This window comes from Dendronephthya gigantea, unplaced genomic scaffold, assembly GCF_004324835.1.
Source record: "Dendronephthya gigantea isolate DGI-Jeju-01 unplaced genomic scaffold, DenGig_1.0 000898F, whole genome shotgun sequence".
Lineage (NCBI taxonomy): Eukaryota > Metazoa > Cnidaria > Anthozoa > Malacalcyonacea > Nephtheidae > Dendronephthya > Dendronephthya gigantea.
In genome coordinates, this window is record NW_021163908.1 from 1 (window position 1) to 19,131 (window position 19,131).

Genomic DNA, 19,131 nt, shown 5'->3' on the forward strand with positions numbered 1-19,131 from the left:
CCGGAAGAAGTCTTCACCTACCCGAACCTGCCGTGGGACATACGAAAGATGTGGGGACAACACGGCGTGAACGCGTACGAAGAATATCGTCCGATATTGAACCGCCCCGAGGATCCTACGGTATAATATATGAAATAATAATAACGACCATGACAAGTAACAATGACAACTAATAATTTCGACATTATTATTTTACACAGGTATGGGCCTGCAGTGGCGCTGGATCGCGGCAAGTTCTCGCAGACGATGGTGAATCGTGGCCCGAGAGCCAAGATTCGGACAACTTTTTTTTTCGAATCGTATCATGTAGCACGTTTTCGGAAAGCCGATGTTTCGTCGCGAAAAGCGAAATTCCGAACTCGGGTCACGGCCTGTTCCTAGCACGACACAAGTTCCCCATCGAGAGCGGGGCGCATATCTGCCTTTACGCCGAACGAAGCACCACCGAGGAAGAAATGAACAAAAACAGCAGCTCTCGTTCCTACGCGATATTCGTGCACAGAAAAAAACGATGGTTCGACGCGGAGGTGGAAACGGCCAATAATTTGGGACGATTTGCAAATCAGCCGTGGGTGCTCGAAGCATTCAAGCACATACGAACTCTTTCGTCAGCGGAAAGGCCCCCTCTGACGGAAGAGGATTGGGCGAAAACCGAAAGTCGAATAGACGAACAGTGCAACGCTCGCTTCGACACGACCGGGGAACAGTTAGTTCTACGAACGAAACGGCGCTTGGAGCCCTCGAAACGTCCGACGGAGATACTGGTGAACTACGGTGGGCTTCGCTCCTACTGGATCCCGTTGTTAAGACAACGCCGTGATGATGAAGTGCTACCAGAAAGCCTGAGAGAAATCGTTGCGTGGCTTTTCGAGTCCCCAGAATGCAACTGGTCGACCGAGCAAAGAACTAAATGGGCGTTTATGTGAACTGAAAAGAACATGCAACCAATTTGAACATAATAGTTGAACATTTAAGCCGGACATTTCACTGAAAATTTAGGCTATTTATTTATTTTGTTGCTTCTGTATTGAAAATGTACATATGTCAGGAAATAAAGTTTTTTTCTGGCCAAAGCTAGATATTAATAACCCTTTTGTCACTACTTGTATATACAGTGTGTATCAGGAATGAAACATGCGTGCATTATTAATGATAAGCTTAAAGCTTACCCGATTTATTAGAATCCTGACTCTTTCTCCTCTCTAGTTGTCCATCACTGGCTATGGATCAAGTCTGGAAAAAAAACGCTTGCTATTAATTTCCCAACGACTATCGATTAATAGAAATTCACCTCGGACCAAAAATTTCCCAACCCCATTCAAAGGCAGAATTATATCATACTGCACAGTCCATTCCAAATTGAACTGTTGAAAGGTTTATTAAATCGATATATCTGCTATGTATGTCATGCCCATATCAATCAATCAATCAAATCGTTTAATAAATATACATCTCGCAGTCATTATGACTGAATTAAATGTATAATACATCAATATGAATGGTAAAAATATGTATATTTTAAAAGTTATTAATATATTTACAACTACAAGCATTAAAAATTAGAATTCATAACCTAAACAAGCTATATGACATCACATGCTACAAGATTACATTTACATTTAAGAAGTGTGTCTATTTGAATAATTTGGCATAAAAGAGTTTTTAAAACGATTTGTATAACATTTGATCGTTTGAAATGTTCTCTTTGTCCTTAACTGATTATTAATACCGTCGGTTCTTTCCGGTAATAAATTGGTGAGTTTATGGTCCTTGTTATCCACGATTTCATCAAAAAACTTCGTACATAGAGATTGCCGTCTTTCAAATAAGGTTGGAATATTGGCTTTTTCTAATGCATCAACATATTTGACTCCAGGAAAAATTATACCCATTGCTCTGCAGATGTCATGCAGAAGAACTTCAGGCATTTAATAAGTTATACTGATTATAATTAGATCAAAGAACTGTCTTTCTCTAGACACTTTGATAAAGATTTATCAACAACATAAAATAATTCAATTATAATAAAAATATCCACTTACACAAAAATATTATAATACGATCAATGAATGTCACATATCTGCAGTTTCCTAGCACACGTTTTCATCGTGGAATTCGATTGAATACATTGCATTAAGCACATACTATATATTGTTAATCATAATCATACAAAGATTATCTATATAGCTAGTAGTGTACATTCATGTGATATATTGAGTTGCATATGTCATGCAGAAGAACTTCAGGCATTTAATAAGTTATACTGATTATAATTAGATCAAAGAACTGTCTTTCTCTAGACACTTTGATAAAGATTTATCAACAATATAAAATAATTCAATTATAATAAAAATATCCACTTATACAAAAATATTATAATACGATCAATGAATGTCACATATCTGCAGTTTCCTAGCACACGTTTTCATCGCGGAATTCCATTGAATACATTGCATTAAGCACATACTATATATTGTTAATCATAATCATACAAAGATTATCTATATAGCTAGTAGTGTACATACATGTGATATATTGAGTTGCATATGTCATGCAGAAGAACTTCAGGCATTTAATAAGTTATACTGATTATAATTAGATCAAAGAACTGTCTTTCTCTAGACACTTTGATAAAGATTTATCAACAATATAAAATAATAATGATAATCATAATAATGGAAGCTGAAAAAATCCCATTCAATTATAATAAAAATATCCACTTACACAAAAATATTATAATACGATCAATGAATGTCACATATCTGCAGTTTCCTAGCACACGTTTTCATCGTGGAATTCGATTGAATACATTGCATTAAGCACATACTATATATTGTTAATCATAATCATAAAAAGATTATCTATATAGCTAGTAGTGTACATACATGTGATATATTGAGTTGCATATGTCATGCAGAAGAACTTTAGGCATTTAATAAATTATACTGATTATAATTAGATCAAAGAACTGTCTTTCTCTAGACACTTTGATAAAGATTTATCAACAAATAAAATAATTCAATTATAATAAAATATCCACTTATACAAAAATATTATAATACGATCAATGAATGTCACATATCTGCAGTTTCCTAGCACACGTTTTCATCGCGGAATTCGATTGAATACATTGCATTAAGCACATACTATATATTGTTAATCATAATCATACAAAGATTATCTATATAGCTAGTAGTGTACATACATGTGATATATTGAGTTGCATATGCCATGCAGAAGAACTTCAGGCATTTAATAAGTTATACTGATTATAATTAGATCAAAGAACTGTCTTTCTCTAGACACTTTGATAAAGATTTATCAACAATATAAAATAATAATGATAATCATAATAATGGAAGCTGAAAAAATGCCATTCAATTATAATAAAAATATCCACTTATACAAAAATATTATAATACGATCAATGAATGTCACATATCTGCAGTTTCCTAGCACACGTTTTCATCGCGGAATTCGATTGAATACATTGCATTAAGCACATACTATATATTGTTAATCATAATCATACAAAGATTATCTATATAGCTAGTAGTGTACATACATGTGATATATTGAGTTGCATATGCCATGCAGAAGAACTTCAGGCATTTAATAAGTTATACTGATTATAATTAGATCAAAGAACTGTCTTTCTCTAGACACTTTGATAAAGATTTATCAACAATATAAATAATAATGATAATCATAATAATGGAAGCTGAAAAAATGCCATTCAATTATAAAAAATATCCACTTATACAAAAATATTATAATACGATCAATGAATGTCACATATCTGCAGTTTCCTAGCACACGTTTTCATCGTGGAATTCGATTGAATACATTGCATTAAGCACATACTATATATTGTTAATCATAATCATACAAAGATTATCTATATAGCTAGTAGTGTACATACATGTGATATATTGAGTTGCATATGTCATGCAGAAGAACTTCAGGCATTTAATAAGTTATACTGATTATAATTAGATCAAAGAACTGTCTTTCTCTAGACACTTTGATAAAGATTTATCAACAATATAAAATAATAATGATAATCATAATAATGGAAGCTGAAAAAATCCCATTCAATTATTAATAAAAATACCCATTTATTCATAATAGGAAGTATCTTAAAAAATAGTATCTTAAACCAGTGATAGCACGCCTGCCGAAGACAAACTTGCCTATTTAGACTCTTTTGCAAGTACGAGTATTAAAATTATAAAAAAAACTTACGTGACAATTGCTTTGATAGGTTTGTAAGTGCTTTCAAGTGGTTTATTGTAATTATTGAGAGCAGGGCAAACCTTCGTCCGAGCCATTCTTTGGAGTGAACATGACGAATCGATGATTTTAAACAATACTTCAGCCTTCAAAGTTCATATAAACATCCATATTCGAGATTTAAAGAAGTTATAAAGCATATATTTGCAAAAAATTGTCCATATTTTATATTTTCATCAATGAAACTCGTGTTTTGCGTTAATGCCCGCATGCGCGTATCTAAGCCGCTGTCCGCAATGCATGATATCGGGCTCAGCTATCTGATCTATATCGTAAAGATGGAGTGATAGAATAGAACTTTTCGGTAATACGTCACAACAATTTGACGACACAAAGCTTTAAATTTAGAACCACCTTAAATGGAATGTATTTTAAGTTTTACCCTCACGAGCAAGGTGCAAAACATCCTTTTTCAACGCATGCATGAAAAAGATTTTTAGTTTGACCAATAAATTCTGGAAATAAGCTATAACACGAGAACGAGGCTCAAGGCGTCCCATATAGCAGACGGATGTTTCGCATCTTTCCACATAGATTACTGAAAAGGTTTATTAGGTATCAATTATGCAGGTAGGTATAAAAGTGAATGTAAAATCAGGACAAAAAATATTCCTCATGCAAACTTTGATGGGTAATTTGATAAATGGGGTATGCTCAGTGAGAGAACTCAAATTTGACACAACGTGTAGATTTTGAATACATATATTTATTTAAAATCCCAACAAAATCTGAACAAGTGAATACTGATGATTATAACAGAACAAGATTATTAATTATAACAGAACCCTCTAGTAAATTTTGACTTTTTCATGCTCGATATATTCTGGATTTTACTTTTTCGACGTACCATGAACAATGTCGAATATATCATCAGAGAGCGTGCGCAATTCGTATGCTTTGCTTGTCGCATTATAAACGATGTCTATAGGAAAAACCAACGCCTTAACCGACTCTTTCCAAGTTCTGCCTGGTTTCAGTCTATACAAATTTGTGGAATCCGGCAAAAGCTCCATGCTAATTAAATGCGCTTGCTGCTTGTTTTGCGTGAATCTCGCGACTTTTGCTATGAAAAAGGAAATGTGATTTTTGGTGGAAACTGGATCAAGCAGTGCTACAATGTCACCGACAGCTGGTAACAATTCGTCCCCGGAATCATTTTGGCAATCGCTTTCGTCAGGCAATGCAATAAAATCCGCTTCACCGAAGATATTTGACGCAATTTTCCTGATAACTTCTCGGCCTTTTTGCGTTTTCTCGTGGTGTGTTAAATCGTTATACGTGCTTTCCTGATATCGGACCGAATGCTTCATTAAAAGCGCAAGACTTTTTCTAACATTTATATCTTTGGAGTCGTCCAAAGTGCTGAAATATGTGATGATAGCATGCCTTAACGCATTAGTGCTCGCTCGAATGGAAACCTCGCGCATGAAAATATCGCCAATGTACCTCGCAATTGAACTGCTGCTATCAAAAGGCGCGCCTCGCTTGTTGAGAAAGAAGAATCATGCGACTTGCCGAGCAGTAAAGATGGCCTTGCCTTAGTATATAATTGCAAGTAATACACCAGATCTTCGTCATCGGAAACATCGATTCTGGTCGGCCCAATACTTTTTGATGTTTTGAAATCAAATTGCACGATTACAACGCTATTGCCCTCTTGAAATACGATAAAATTACCGCCATCCACCGAAGTGAAATCGAAAGTTCCGCAGTCCGCTTCGATATGCAATTTCATGGTCCGTAATTCTTTCGACCTGCCAGGAATGGCTCTTAAGTAAGTTGCCAAGAGTACAAAATCATGCAAGTGCCTACTTTTTTCCAAGCCATGCGTTTCCAAATACTTATCGCGTATGTTACGAAGAGTTTCTAAAACGTGCGCGAAATAAAACTGCTGAGTTGCCTTGCTCGTAAAACCCTCCTTATGAAGTTTGGATATCATGCTGCTTTCGTGCTGAAAGTGTCGCTGAAATGATTGTAAAGCTGAAATGGTTCGCGATGCATTCTCCGAGTCGGGCGAATTCGGTTGAAAGTTTGCCAAATTAAATTTCAAAACGTTTATACCGATTATAAGATGCGCAACTATAGTTGAGGGTTAAGATTTCGGGTCCCTTTTAAATATTCTACGTAACTAGTATAGAGTTCGATATTGTTAAATAGATCTAAGGTTAACATGGCAATGTTTTTCACGTTCAAGCAGAAGTACATAAAGCTCATGGCTCTTTCAACCATTTTGTCGACGGTCGTTTTTGAAAACGCCGGCCCAGGACGATTATAGTTCAATGCTTTTAGGTAGAAATGGCGCAAGTCTTTTACCTCATTCTTCAATCTTTCAGGCGCGCTGTCTAATGGGATGCTATACGTATTTCTTTTAGGCGACGTCGTTTCATCTTTAAATTTCTTTTCTACAGGCGGTTCTTGTGCATCGCTGTCTGACTCGCCGCTGAGATTGTAAGACACAATTGGATTGTCTGTGGTCGCGAGGCTCGGACTTTTGACATCAGCAGCGTCGAGGATTGTGGCAGAACTACTGTGAGAATGTCTGACAATTGGATTGTCTGTGGTCGCGAGGCTCGGACTGGGGACATCACCAGCGTCGAGGATTGTGGCAGAACTACTGTGAGAATGTCTGGCTCGCTTCCTCGCACCTTCACTGCGATATGCAATCAAACGGGTCACGTCTTCATCTCGAATAAGGCTAAACGTGGCACCCAAAGAAGCATTCCGTCGACGAAAGTGAATTCTCTCTTCCAAAGTGGCACAGGGTGTTGTCGAGATGTTTAGGGACTTTAGCCAGTTTCTAACGGTGCTTTTTGGAGTGTCTGTGAAGATCTTTTCGCACACGTCTATGAAGCAGTGATAAGTCTGATTGTCTCGTTTGATGTGAGCTAAAGATTCCATTTTTGTAAAATCCAGACTAAAAATAAATAAATTTTCATTAATAACACTGACATGTTCTTTAACCCTAACCCTAACCCTAACCCTAACCCTAACCCTAACCCTAACCCCTTCGTAAAATTAGTAACATTGGTTCATAACCTTACATGCGCAAACAGGTCTGGCAGACAGGTATGCGTGCATGCTAAAATGGTGTGCTGGAAATAAAGGACTTTTTCCAAATATATAACCCTTCCTTCAAAATTACTAACCTGGGTTAAAAATCATAACCCTAGCATTTTAACTAACCTAAAAACTAAATCTTGCCAAGATCCATAACCTTTTCGTAAAGCTAATAACCCTTCAGTGGCATACAGGCGTGCTAAAAATGCATATGGCGTGCCGACAAATTAAGGGCTTTTCCCAAATAAATAACCTTTCCTTAACAATTACTAACCCTACATGCGTTTAATATCATAACACTCAAATAAAATTGGTATGTAACAAGAAACAAACTTACAATATATCGAGCCTGATTATTCTCAGTTTTGCATGAATACGTGTTTCGTTGATTTCCAGGCAGGCGTATGGTTCACCTGAAAAAAAAGCACTCTTGTAAGACACAAAATTAAAAAACCTCCGCTATAATTTACTCAAATTCAGAGCGCGCTAACAAATGGAAATTCTGATAAGACACGGAATAGATTATCACTGGGATGGAGGTATATAAAACGATATAAATATAGTCCGTATGAATACAGTATAAATATACGGTATAAAAACGGTATAAATATAGTCCGTATAAAGTCCGTATAAATACAATAAGTATACCTGGCTCATGATGATAATAATGATGATCCTTGAAGATGCTTCTTTCATGACTTTCAAGTGAAAATGAAAGATAATCGACAAACCATTTACGTATACAACACAGATAGGCACGCCTTCTTTCTTCTTGGAGTTACTAATGGACATCGCCTCCTAAATTCAGGAAACGCGGCACTTTGAGATTAGCGCAATGCCGCACTAATGAATTAGCTAATTGGACATGGTGAGAGATAAGGCACAGGAACTGGCGTTCCTCAGACAAAGAGGTGACTTTTTCTTCCTGGCGGAAAGACACAATAGAAGCACTTGTTAATGACAGCAGTTCCCCATTCAAAAGCGAGAAGTGATTGACAAATATTAAACGTATTAAACCATATGAGCTTAACAACATTCAATTACAAAAAATACTCAAAATTGATTATCTGTCAGATTTACCTCAAAAATACATAATTAATATACATAGATTAAAAAGCCTCATGCATAAGGTTTCTAGTAGGTCTCTAGATCGGTTTATGATTGCAAATATAATAGCCAGATTTACATGTGCCAGCATGCAATGCAATGGGCCTGTCTGCTCGAATGAGTGACCTCTGGCTGGGGGGCTTGGGGCTCTGGGTGCAAAGGTTAAATTCTTCTGTTACATTGCTGGGCTGAGATGATATCATATCTCAGTGAACATTCTGTGTGCGCATGCAGGATGGATACTCTATGCAACAACTAAGCACATGCAATGATTCAATGGGCTTGTTAATTATGGCAGAGCTCTGCTCGAATGAGTGACCTCTGGCTGGGGGGCTTGGGGCTCTGGGTGCAAAGGTTAAATTCTTCTGTTACATTGCTGGGCTGAGATGATATCATATCTCAGTGAACATTCTGTGTGCGCATGCAGGATGGATACTCTATGCAACAACTAAGCACATGCAATGATTCAATGGGCTTTGTTAATTATGGCAGAGCTCTGCTCGAATGAGTGACCTCTGGCTGGGGGCTTGGGGCTCTGGGTGCAAAGGTTAAATTCTTCTGTTACATTGCTGGGCTGAGATGATATCATATCTCAGTGAACATTCTGTGTGCGCATGCAGGATGGATACTCTATGCAACAACTAAGCACATGCAATGATTCAATGGGCTTGTTAATTATGGCAGAGCTCTGCTCGAATGAGTGACCTCTGGCTGGGGGGCTTGGGGCTCTGGGTGCAAAGGTTAAATTCTTCTGTTACATTGCTGGGCTGAGATGATATCATATCTCAGTGAACATTCTGTGTGCGCATGCAGGATGGATACTCTATGCAACAACTAAGCACATGCAATGATTCAATGGGCTTTGTTAATTATGGCAGAGCTCTGCTCGAATGAGTGACCTCTGGCTGGGGGGCTTGGGGCTCTGGGTGCAAAGGTTAAATTCTTCTGTTACATTGCTGGGCTGAGATGATATCATATCTCAGTGAACATTCTGTGTGCGCATGCAGGATGGATACTCTATGCAACAACTAAGCACATGCAATGATTCAATGGGCTTTGTTAATTATGGCAGAGCTCTGCTCGAATGAGTGACCTCTGGCTGGGGGGCTTGGGGCTCTGGGTGCAAAGGTTAAATTCTTCTGTTACATTGCTGGGCTGAGATGATATCATATCTCAGTGAACATTCTGTGTGCGCATGCAGGATGGATATTCTATGCAACAACTAAGCACATGCAATGATTCAATGGGCTTGTTAATTATGGCAGAGCTCTGCTCGAATGAGTGACCTCTGGCTGGGGGGCTTGGGGCTCTGGGTGCAAAGGTTAAATTCTTCTGTTACATTGCTGGGCTGAGATGATATCATATCTCAGTGAACATTCTGTGTGCGCATGCAGGATGGATACTCTATGCAACAACTAAGCACATGCAATGATTCAATGGGCTTTGTTAATTATGGCAGAGCTCTGCTCGAATGAGTGACCTCTGGCTGGGGGGCTTGGGGCTCTGGGTGCAAAGGTTAAATTCTTCTGTTACATTGCTGGGCTGAGATGATATCATATCTCAGTGAACATTCTGTGTGCGCATGCAGGATGGATACTCTATGCAACAACTAAGCACATGCAATGATTCAATGGGCTTTGTTAATTATGGCAGAGCTCTGCTCGAATGAGTGACCTCTGGCTGGGGGGCTTGGGGCTCTGGGTGCAAAGGTTAAATTCTTCTGTTACATTGCTGGGCTGAGATGATATCATATCTCAGTGAACATTCTGTGTGCGCATGCAGGATGGATACTCTATGCAACAACTAAGCACATGCAATGATTCAATGGGCTTTGTTAATTATGGCAGAGCTCTGCTCGAATGAGTGACCTCTGGCTGGGGGGCTTGGGGCTCTGGGTGCAAAGGTTAAATTCTTCTGTTACATTGCTGGGCTGAGATGATATCATATCTCAGTGAACATTCTGTGTGCGCATGCAGGATGGATACTCTATGCAACAACTAAGCACATGCAATGATTCAATGGGCTTTGTTAATTATGGCAGAGCTCTGCTCGAATGAGTGACCTCTGGCTGGGGGGCTTGGGGCTCTGGGTGCAAAGGTTAAATTCTTCTGTTACATTGCTGGGCTGAGATGATATCATATCTCAGTGAACATTCTGTGTGCGCATGCAGGATGGATATTCTATGCAACAACTAAGCACATGCAATGATTCAATGGGCTTGTTAATTATGGCAGAGCTCTGCTCGAATGAGTGACCTCTGGCTGGGGGGCTTGGGGCTCTGGGTGCAAAGGTTAAATTCTTCTGTTACATTGCTGGGCTGAGATGATATCATATCTCAGTGAACATTCTGTGTGCGCATGCAGGATGGATATTCTATGCAACAACTAAGCACATGCAATGATTCAATGGGCTTGTTAATTATGGCAGAGCTCTGCTCGAATGAGTGACCTCTGGCTGGGGGCCTTGGGTGCAAAGGTTAAATTCTCTGTTACATTGCTGGGCTGAGATGATATCATATCTCAGTGAACATTGAGATCTGAAAGCTAGAATTCGTGATAACAAAGAGGTCCGAATCATGAATGAATTGACGTACCGTAGTGTAGATTTGCCCACGATCATCATTTCATTATTTCCGAGGGTAGAAAACGTGCCATTTATGATCAATTCGTAAAATTTAGAGAGGATTTTCCAAGCATTTAATACCCATGCATGCTTGTTGTTTGTTTCAATTCCGGAATTCAATTCCCCCCCCCCGATCGCCGAAACATATTTAAATGTTGTGCATATGTAAATTATGTATTGTACAAAATAAACAATGGGAAAAATACATTCAGATATTTTCGACGCTAGGTAAAATGGAATCCGTGGATTTACTAATTTACTATCCAATACCAAGCATGCTTACGATGCGATACAGGGTGTGGATTAAGTAATTCTTTCGTTGCATCGCGTTGAAGCAACAATGAAGCGATTATCAACAGCGTGTTCAGAATGTGATAGATCAGTAGCGAAGCAATTCCATTGGTCTTCCTACTTCCGCAGCTCAGCTGTGGAAGTAGAAAGACCAATCAGGAGATGACTTTCGGAAATGGGATAACTCCAGTTACAAGGAGCAATTCACAATGCAATATTCATTGACGACGTCTTTGCTTCGACGACTGTGTTCGTTGAAATTTCGACATTTTCGTTTTTGTCGCTCGTTGAGCTCATCAGTCCAACAACGGCCGTAGTAGATCTATAGAGGAATCGAGATCAAGCGACATCAATTGCATAAATGTTGATATAAATGTTGTCAGGAATCTAAGCAATACATCGTCGCACTGTTGCGTAGCCCGAAAACCTCCGCATGAATCTGCTGAACCCCCCCTGGTTATATATATTATATTATTTAGACTAATAAAATGAATGAAAAACCGGCCGTGTTGTTCTCGATTTATACATCACATTATCGCAATCCCGTGTCTCTAGAGATACAGTTGATTTATTTTAGCACAAGTTGAGAGCGTGCATAAATAATTTTGGCACAAATAAAACATCATTTCTATTTTCGTATCTTCTCTGTTAAATGACGTAATTACGGTAAATTCCCCGGTAAAAATAGACCGAGCCATTACGTCATTACGCGAGTATAAATGCAGCGAGCGACGAGCGTTCGAATATACTTTACAGGCGAAGCAAAAAAGGATGAACAAGTGCAAGGGTTACGTGGAGAATATTTTCAAATCGATAAAGAGGCAGATCAACAACTTGGACCCGGAGGAAGACGGAGACACGCTGCAAGCGGTTGTCGACGCGTGCCAGACATTTTACGTGTCACTTTTCGCAAGGGGAAAAGGTGCGAGCGAGAAAACGAGCGTTGAAAAAATATCGCGCTCGGTCAATTGCTAAATTTTCCGTTCTACTTTGTGTCTTTCAGGCCTGTTCGGTCAGAGGCAGATGGACAAAGAGTTGGCGAGAAACGCCCCGAAAATTCCAACAGTTTCGACGACGGAGGGATCCGGTGAAACGTCTCATCGACCTGACGACGATCCTCCAAAGAGCAAGAAAGGCCTTGGCAAGGGTTCTCCGGGCGTTTTAGGGCGAGAAACGTGACGAAACGGCAGGAGAGAACGCGCACGAGCGACGCGTTCCTCGGCCGTAAGCGAAATTCGGCCGGCTCAAGCACCACAGGTGTAGCAGAGGGAACGAAACGAGCATTGCTCCCGAAGTCGGCGGAGACCACCACCACGACAGCACCAGCAATTCCACCAGCACCGATGACACCACCGCAAACGGCACCCCGGCCACCTAAAAAAGCGCGTCTCGAGCAGCCGGAGAAAAGAAAACCTCTCTGCGCCCAGGCTGCGAAAGCCAACACGGGAGCAAAGCGAGTGCAAATGATGCAAAAGCTCGCGGCGGCCGGCGAGAAAGACGAGCCCCCAAATCATGTAGAATTAGAACTATTTTGGGGGGCCATGAACGACTGGAAGATTCTCGACGCTGGCTTGGTGGCGGCGTTGCAATCCACGTGGGAGGAGATGAATTCCGAGAAAAGCAGAACGCCGGTGCAAAAAATTCTCACGCTAACGGCAATCCCGAACGGCGTGAGCAATTGCATTCAACACTGCATTGGCAACCTGGTGCGAGAATTTGTTCGGCAAACCAAGTCGGACGGTCGAAAGGTCAACTATACGGCCGGCTGCGACGCGATGGAAGACGAGATAAGGGCCGAGCACTACCGAAGATATCTCGCAATGGTGAAGGATTGTGCGTGCGAAGCGTGCAAAGCGGTCATCAGTTCGACGAGGCCTACACTAGGTAGGAGGAGATCGGGCCCCTGGCCTTACTTTAATACTAGCACAGCAGGTAATAACGTCTCACCATCGATCAATACGTTTGTTTCTTTGCAGATACCACGACAATTTGGAAATGACCACGGCGCAAATGGAAACCGAACCGGTTCGCTTCGCAGACAGACCGATGCACTGCGACGACGTCGATTTCCGTGCCCAAAGTCTGCGCACTCAGTTTACCGGCCTGAGTTCCACGAGTCTGCTCAAGGCGCTATACTTCTCGAATTCGACGCCCGCGTTTAGCCCTCCCACGCTATCGTTGGCGATGCCCACAGATGTGCAAAGCATGACGACGAGATACTTACAGCCATTCCTGAGAGAGAGAAAGTTGCAGGATCCACTGCCCCAGTCGTGGAAAACCGTGAGCCCGACACCGGCGGAACACGAATTGGTCAGCGTCCCAAAGAAATGCCTGCGCATGTTTGACGGAGACTCGGGCGAGATATTGCTGACATCCGAGTGCGAACGCGAACTCCACGACCTGGCGACGGACGACGGGAAGCTACGATTCCGGCTTAGAAACTGCGACGCGCCTGAGACGGAGTGCTCGGTGCGTATCTACAAACAACCAGACGACGGGTCGACGACGATGACGCCGTTCTTACGCGACATATTGGAATCGAAGCACTGCGGGCAGCGAGGGAGCTGGTATTCCGAGCGAGCGAGGTCCTGTTGCACGTCGGTACGGGTGCGGCCGGCCAGCGCGACGTCCCTCACGACCGTTTCGGCAGGAGATTGGTTCAGGTCTTCACGAGAAACGAGAACGGCAGCCTGGATAACTTGACCGAGAAACTCGCCGCGGCCGGGTACACGCTGTCTTTTTACACGACCGGAATAGACGTCGCCGTGGATGCAGCGATGCGTGCGGCGATTGTCGACAAAGAGGGAATCTTCAGCCTGCCGGAAGAAGTCTTCACCTACCCGAACCTGCCGTGGGACATACGAAAGATGTGGGGACAACACGGCGTGAACGCGTACGAAGAATATCGTCCGATATTGAACCGCCCCGAGGATCCTACGGTATAATATATGAAATAATAATAACGACCATGACAAGTAACAATGACAACTAATAATTTCGACATTATTATTTTACACAGGTATGGGCCTGCAGTGGCGCTGGATCGCGGCAAGTTCTCGCAGACGATGGTGAATCGTGGCCCGAGAGCCAAGATTCGGACAACTTTTTTTTTCGAATCGTATCATGTAGCACGTTTTCGGAAAGCCGATGTTTCGTCGCGAAAAGCGAAATTCCGAACTCGGGTCACGGCCTGTTCCTAGCACGACACAAGTTCCCCATCGAGAGCGGGGCGCATATCTGCCTTTACGCCGAACGAAGCACCACCGAGGAAGAAATGAACAAAAACAGCAGCTCTCGTTCCTACGCGATATTCGTGCACAGAAAAAAACGATGGTTCGACGCGGAGGTGGAAACGGCCAATAATTTGGGACGATTTGCAAATCAGCCGTGGGTGCTCGAAGCATTCAAGCACATACGAACTCTTTCGTCAGCGGAAAGGCCCCCTCTGACGGAAGAGGATTGGGCGAAAACCGAAAGTCGAATAGACGAACAGTGCAACGCTCGCTTCGACACGACCGGGGAACAGTTAGTTCTACGAACGAAACGGCGCTTGGAGCCCTCGAAACGTCCGACGGAGATACTGGTGAACTACGGTGGGCTTCGCTCCTACTGGATCCCGTTGTTAAGACAACGCCGTGATGATGAAGTGCTACCAGAAAGCCTGAGAGAAATCGTTGCGTGGCTTTTCGAGTCCCCAGAATGCAACTGGTCGACCGAGCAAAGAACTAAATGGGCGTTTATGTGAACTGAAAAGAACATGCAACCAATTTGAACATAATAGTTGAACATTTAAGCCGGACATTTCACTGAAAATTTAGGCTATTTATTTATTTTGTTGCTTCTGTATTGAAAATGTACATATGTCAGGAAATAAAGTTTTTTTCTGGCCAAAGCTAGATATTAATAACCCTTTTGTCACTACTTGTATATACAGTGTGTATCAGGAATGAAACATGCGTGCATTATTAATGATAAGCTTAAAGCTTACCCGATTTATTAGAATCCTGACTCTTTCTCCTCTCTAGTTGTCCATCACTGGCTATGGATCAAGTCTGGAAAAAAAAACGCTTGCTATTAATTTCCCAACGACTATCGATTAATAGAAATTCACCTCGGACCAAAAATTTCCCAACCCCATTCAAAGGCAGAATTATATCATACTGCACAGTCCATTCCAAATTGAACTGTTGAAAGGTTTATTAAATCGATATATCTGCTATGTATGTCATGCCCATATCAATCAATCAATCAAATCGTTTAATAAATATACATCTCGCAGTCATTATGACTGAATTAAATGTATAATACATCAATATGAATGGTAAAAATATGTATATTTTAAAAGTTATTAATATATTTACAACTACAAGCATTAAAAATTAGAATTCATAACCTAAACAAGCTATATGACATCACATGCTACAAGATTACATTTACATTTAAGAAGTGTGTCTATTTGAATAATTTGGCATAAAAGAGTTTTTAAAACGATTTGTATAACATTTGATCGTTTGAAATGTTCTCTTTGTCCTTAACTGATTATTAATACCGTCGGTTCTTTCCGGTAATAAATTGGTGAGTTTATGGTCCTTGTTATCCACGATTTCATCAAAAAACTTCGTACATAGAGATTGCCGTCTTTCAAATAAGGTTGGAATATTGGCTTTTTCTAATGCATCAACATATTTGACTCCAGGAAAAATTATACCCATTGCTCTGCAGATGTCATGCAGAAGAACTTCAGGCATTTAATAAGTTATACTGATTATAATTAGATCAAAGAACTGTCTTTCTCTAGACACTTTGATAAAGATTTATCAACAACATAAAATAATTCAATTATAATAAAAATATCCACTTACACAAAAATATTATAATACGATCAATGAATGTCACATATCTGCAGTTTCCTAGCACACGTTTTCATCGTGGAATTCGATTGAATACATTGCATTAAGCACATACTATATATTGTTAATCATAATCATACAAAGATTATCTATATAGCTAGTAGTGTACATTCATGTGATATATTGAGTTGCATATGTCATGCAGAAGAACTTCAGGCATTTAATAAGTTATACTGATTATAATTAGATCAAAGAACTGTCTTTCTCTAGACACTTTGATAAAGATTTATCAACAATATAAAATAATTCAATTATAATAAAAATATCCACTTATACAAAAATATTATAATACGATCAATGAATGTCACATATCTGCAGTTTCCTAGCACACGTTTTCATCGCGGAATTCCATTGAATACATTGCATTAAGCACATACTATATATTGTTAATCATAATCATACAAAGATTATCTATATAGCTAGTAGTGTACATACATGTGATATATTGAGTTGCATATGTCATGCAGAAGAACTTCAGGCATTTAATAAGTTATACTGATTATAATTAGATCAAAGAACTGTCTTTCTCTAGACACTTTGATAAAGATTTATCAACAATATAAAATAATAATGATAATCATAATAATGGAAGCTGAAAAAATCCCATTCAATTATAATAAAAATATCCACTTATACAAAAATATTATAATACGATCAATGAATGTCACATATCTGCAGTTTCCTAGCACACGTTTTCATCGTGGAATTCGATTGAATACATTGCATTAAGCACATACTATATATTGTTAATCATAATCATAAAAAGATTATCTATATAGCTAGTAGTGTACATACATGTGATATATTGAGTTGCATATGTCATGCAGAAGAACTTTAGGCATTTAATAAATTATACTGATTATAATTAGATCAAAGAACTGTCTTTCTCTAGACACTTTGATAAAGATTTATCAACAACATAAAATAATTCAATTATAATAAAAATATCCACTTATACAAAAATATTATAATACGATCAATGAATGTCACATATCTGCAGTTTCCTAGCACACGTTTTCATCGCGGAATTCGATTGAATACATTGCATTAAGCACATACTATATATTGTTAATCATAATCATACAAAGATTATCTATATAGCTAGTAGTGTACATACATGTGATATATTGAGTTGCATATGCCATGCAGAAGAACTTCAGGCATTTAATAAGTTATACTGATTATAATTAGATCAAAGAACTGTCTTTCTCTAGACACTTTGATAAAGATTTATCAACAATATAAAATAATAATGATAATCATAATAATGGAAGCTGAAAAAATGCCATTCAATTATAATAAAAATATCCACTTATACAAAAATATTATAATACGATCAATGAATGTCACATATCTGCAGTTTCCTAGCACACGTTTTCATCGTGGAATTCGATTGAATACATTGCATTAAGCACATACTATATATTGTTAATCATAATCATACAAAGATTATCTATATAGCTAGTAGTGTACATACATGTGATATATTGAGTTGCATATGTCATGCAGAAGAACTTCAGGCATTTAATAAGTTATACTGATTATAATTAGATCAAAGAACTGTCTTTCTCTAGACACTTTGATAAAGATTTATCAACAATATAAAATAATAATGATAATCATAATAATGGAAGCTGAAAAAAATGCCATTCAATTATAATAAAATATCCACTTATACAAAAATATTATAATACGATCAATGAATGTCACATATCTGCAGTTTCCTAGCACACGTTTTCATCGTGGAATTCGATTGAATACATTGCATTAAGCACATACTATATATTGTTAATCATAATCATACAAAGATTATCTATATAGCTAGTAGTGTACATACATGTGATATATTGAGTTGCATATGTCATGCAGAAGAACTTCAGGCATTTAATAAGTTATACTGATTATAATTAGATCAAAGAACTGTCTTTCTCTAGACACTTTGATAAAGATTTATCAACAATATAAAATAATAATGATAATCATAATAATGGAAGCTGAAAAAATCCCATTCAATTATTAATAAAATACCCATTTATTCATAATAGGAAGTATCTTAAAAAATAGTATCTTAAACCAGTGATAGCACGCCTGCCGAAGACAAACTTGCCTATTTTAGACTCTTTTGCAAGTACGAGTATTAAAATTATAAAAAAAACTTACGTGACAATTGCTTTGATAGGTTTGTAAGTGCTTTTCAAGTGGTTTATTGTAATTATTGAGAGCAGGGCAAACCTTCGTCCGAGCCATTCTTTGGAGTGAACATGACGAATCGATGATTTTAAACAATACTTCAGCCTTCAAAGTTCATATAAACATCCATATTCGAGATTTAAAGAAGTTATAAAGCATATATTTGCAAAAAATTGTCCATATTTTATATTTTCATCAATGAAACTCGTGTTTTGCGTTAATGCCCGCATGCGCGTATCTAAGCCGCTGTCCGCAATGCATGATATCGGGCTCAGCTATCTGATCTATATCGTAAAGATGGAGTGATAGAATAGAACTTTTCGGTAATACGTCACAACAATTTGACGACACAAAGCTTTAAATTTAGAACCACCTTAAATGGAATGTATTTTAAGTTTTACCCTCACGAGCAAGGTGCAAAACATCCTTTTTCAACGCATGCATGAAAAAGATTTTTAGTTTGACCAATAAATTCTGGAAATAAGCTATAACACGAGAACGAGGCTCAAGGCGTCCCATATAGCAGACGGATGTTTCGCATCTTTCCACATAGATTACTGAAAAGGTTTATTAGGTATCAATTATGCAGGTAGGTATAAAAGTGAATGTAAAATCAGGACAAAAAATATTCCTCATGCAAACTTTGATGGGTAATTTGATA

General features: G+C 38.9%; 3 protein-coding genes and 1 long non-coding RNA gene across 4 annotated transcripts; 2 read left to right on the top strand and 2 right to left on the bottom strand.

Annotated features, from left to right (window-relative positions):
- Positions 1-26: 26 nt before the first annotated feature.
- On the top strand, positions 27-1,161 carry LOC114544669. Its single transcript, XM_028563247.1, has 2 exons — positions 27-120; positions 201-1,161. Exons 1-2 carry the CDS (start codon positions 49-51, stop codon positions 924-926), a joined length of 798 nt encoding a protein of 265 aa, XP_028419048.1. The 5' UTR covers positions 27-48; the 3' UTR covers positions 927-1,161.
- LOC114544672 lies at positions 27-4,878 on the bottom strand. The gene is made up of 3 exons (XR_003690491.1): positions 4,246-4,878; positions 1,170-1,233; positions 27-115 (listed from the first exon to the last, which is right to left on the bottom strand). It is a non-coding gene; the product is annotated as an uncharacterized LOC114544672 (long non-coding RNA).
- Positions 4,879-5,799: 921 nt separating this feature from the next.
- LOC114544670 lies at positions 5,800-8,119 on the bottom strand. The gene is made up of 3 exons (XM_028563248.1): positions 7,999-8,119; positions 7,688-7,763; positions 5,800-7,207 (listed from the first exon to the last, which is right to left on the bottom strand). The coding sequence occupies exon 3, from the start codon at positions 7,189-7,191 to the stop codon at positions 6,373-6,375; it is 819 nt and encodes a 272-aa protein (XP_028419049.1). The 5' UTR covers positions 7,192-7,207; positions 7,688-7,763; positions 7,999-8,119; the 3' UTR covers positions 5,800-6,372.
- A 5,456-nt stretch (positions 8,120-13,575) lies between these two features.
- LOC114544673 lies at positions 13,576-15,345 on the top strand. The gene is made up of 3 exons (XM_028563249.1): positions 13,576-13,748; positions 13,862-14,309; positions 14,390-15,345. The coding sequence occupies exons 1-3, from the start codon at positions 13,576-13,578 to the stop codon at positions 15,113-15,115; spliced, it is 1,347 nt and encodes a 448-aa protein (XP_028419050.1). The 3' UTR covers positions 15,116-15,345.
- Positions 15,346-19,131: the final 3,786 nt, after the last annotated feature.

What these genes read in the sequence shown, in the direction of transcription:
- LOC114544673 (XM_028563249.1), top strand. Translation starts at nt 13,576, where the DNA reads ATGACGACGAGATACTTACAGCCATTCCTGAGAGAGAGAAAGTTGCAG. An exon ending in GAGATATTGCTGACATCCGA is followed by an intron (nt 13,749 to 13,861) that starts GTGCGAACGCGA and finishes ACAAACAACCAG; the next exon opens with ACGACGGGTCGACGACGATG. An exon ending in ACCGCCCCGAGGATCCTACG is followed by an intron (nt 14,310 to 14,389) that starts GTATAATATATG and finishes TATTTTACACAG; the next exon opens with GTATGGGCCTGCAGTGGCGC.
- LOC114544670 (XM_028563248.1), bottom strand. Translation starts at nt 7,191, where the DNA reads ATGGAATCTTTAGCTCACATCAAACGAGACAATCAGACTTATCACTGC.
- LOC114544669 (XM_028563247.1), top strand. Translation starts at nt 49, where the DNA reads ATGTGGGGACAACACGGCGTGAACGCGTACGAAGAATATCGTCCGATA. An exon ending in ACCGCCCCGAGGATCCTACG is followed by an intron (nt 121 to 200) that starts GTATAATATATG and finishes TATTTTACACAG; the next exon opens with GTATGGGCCTGCAGTGGCGC.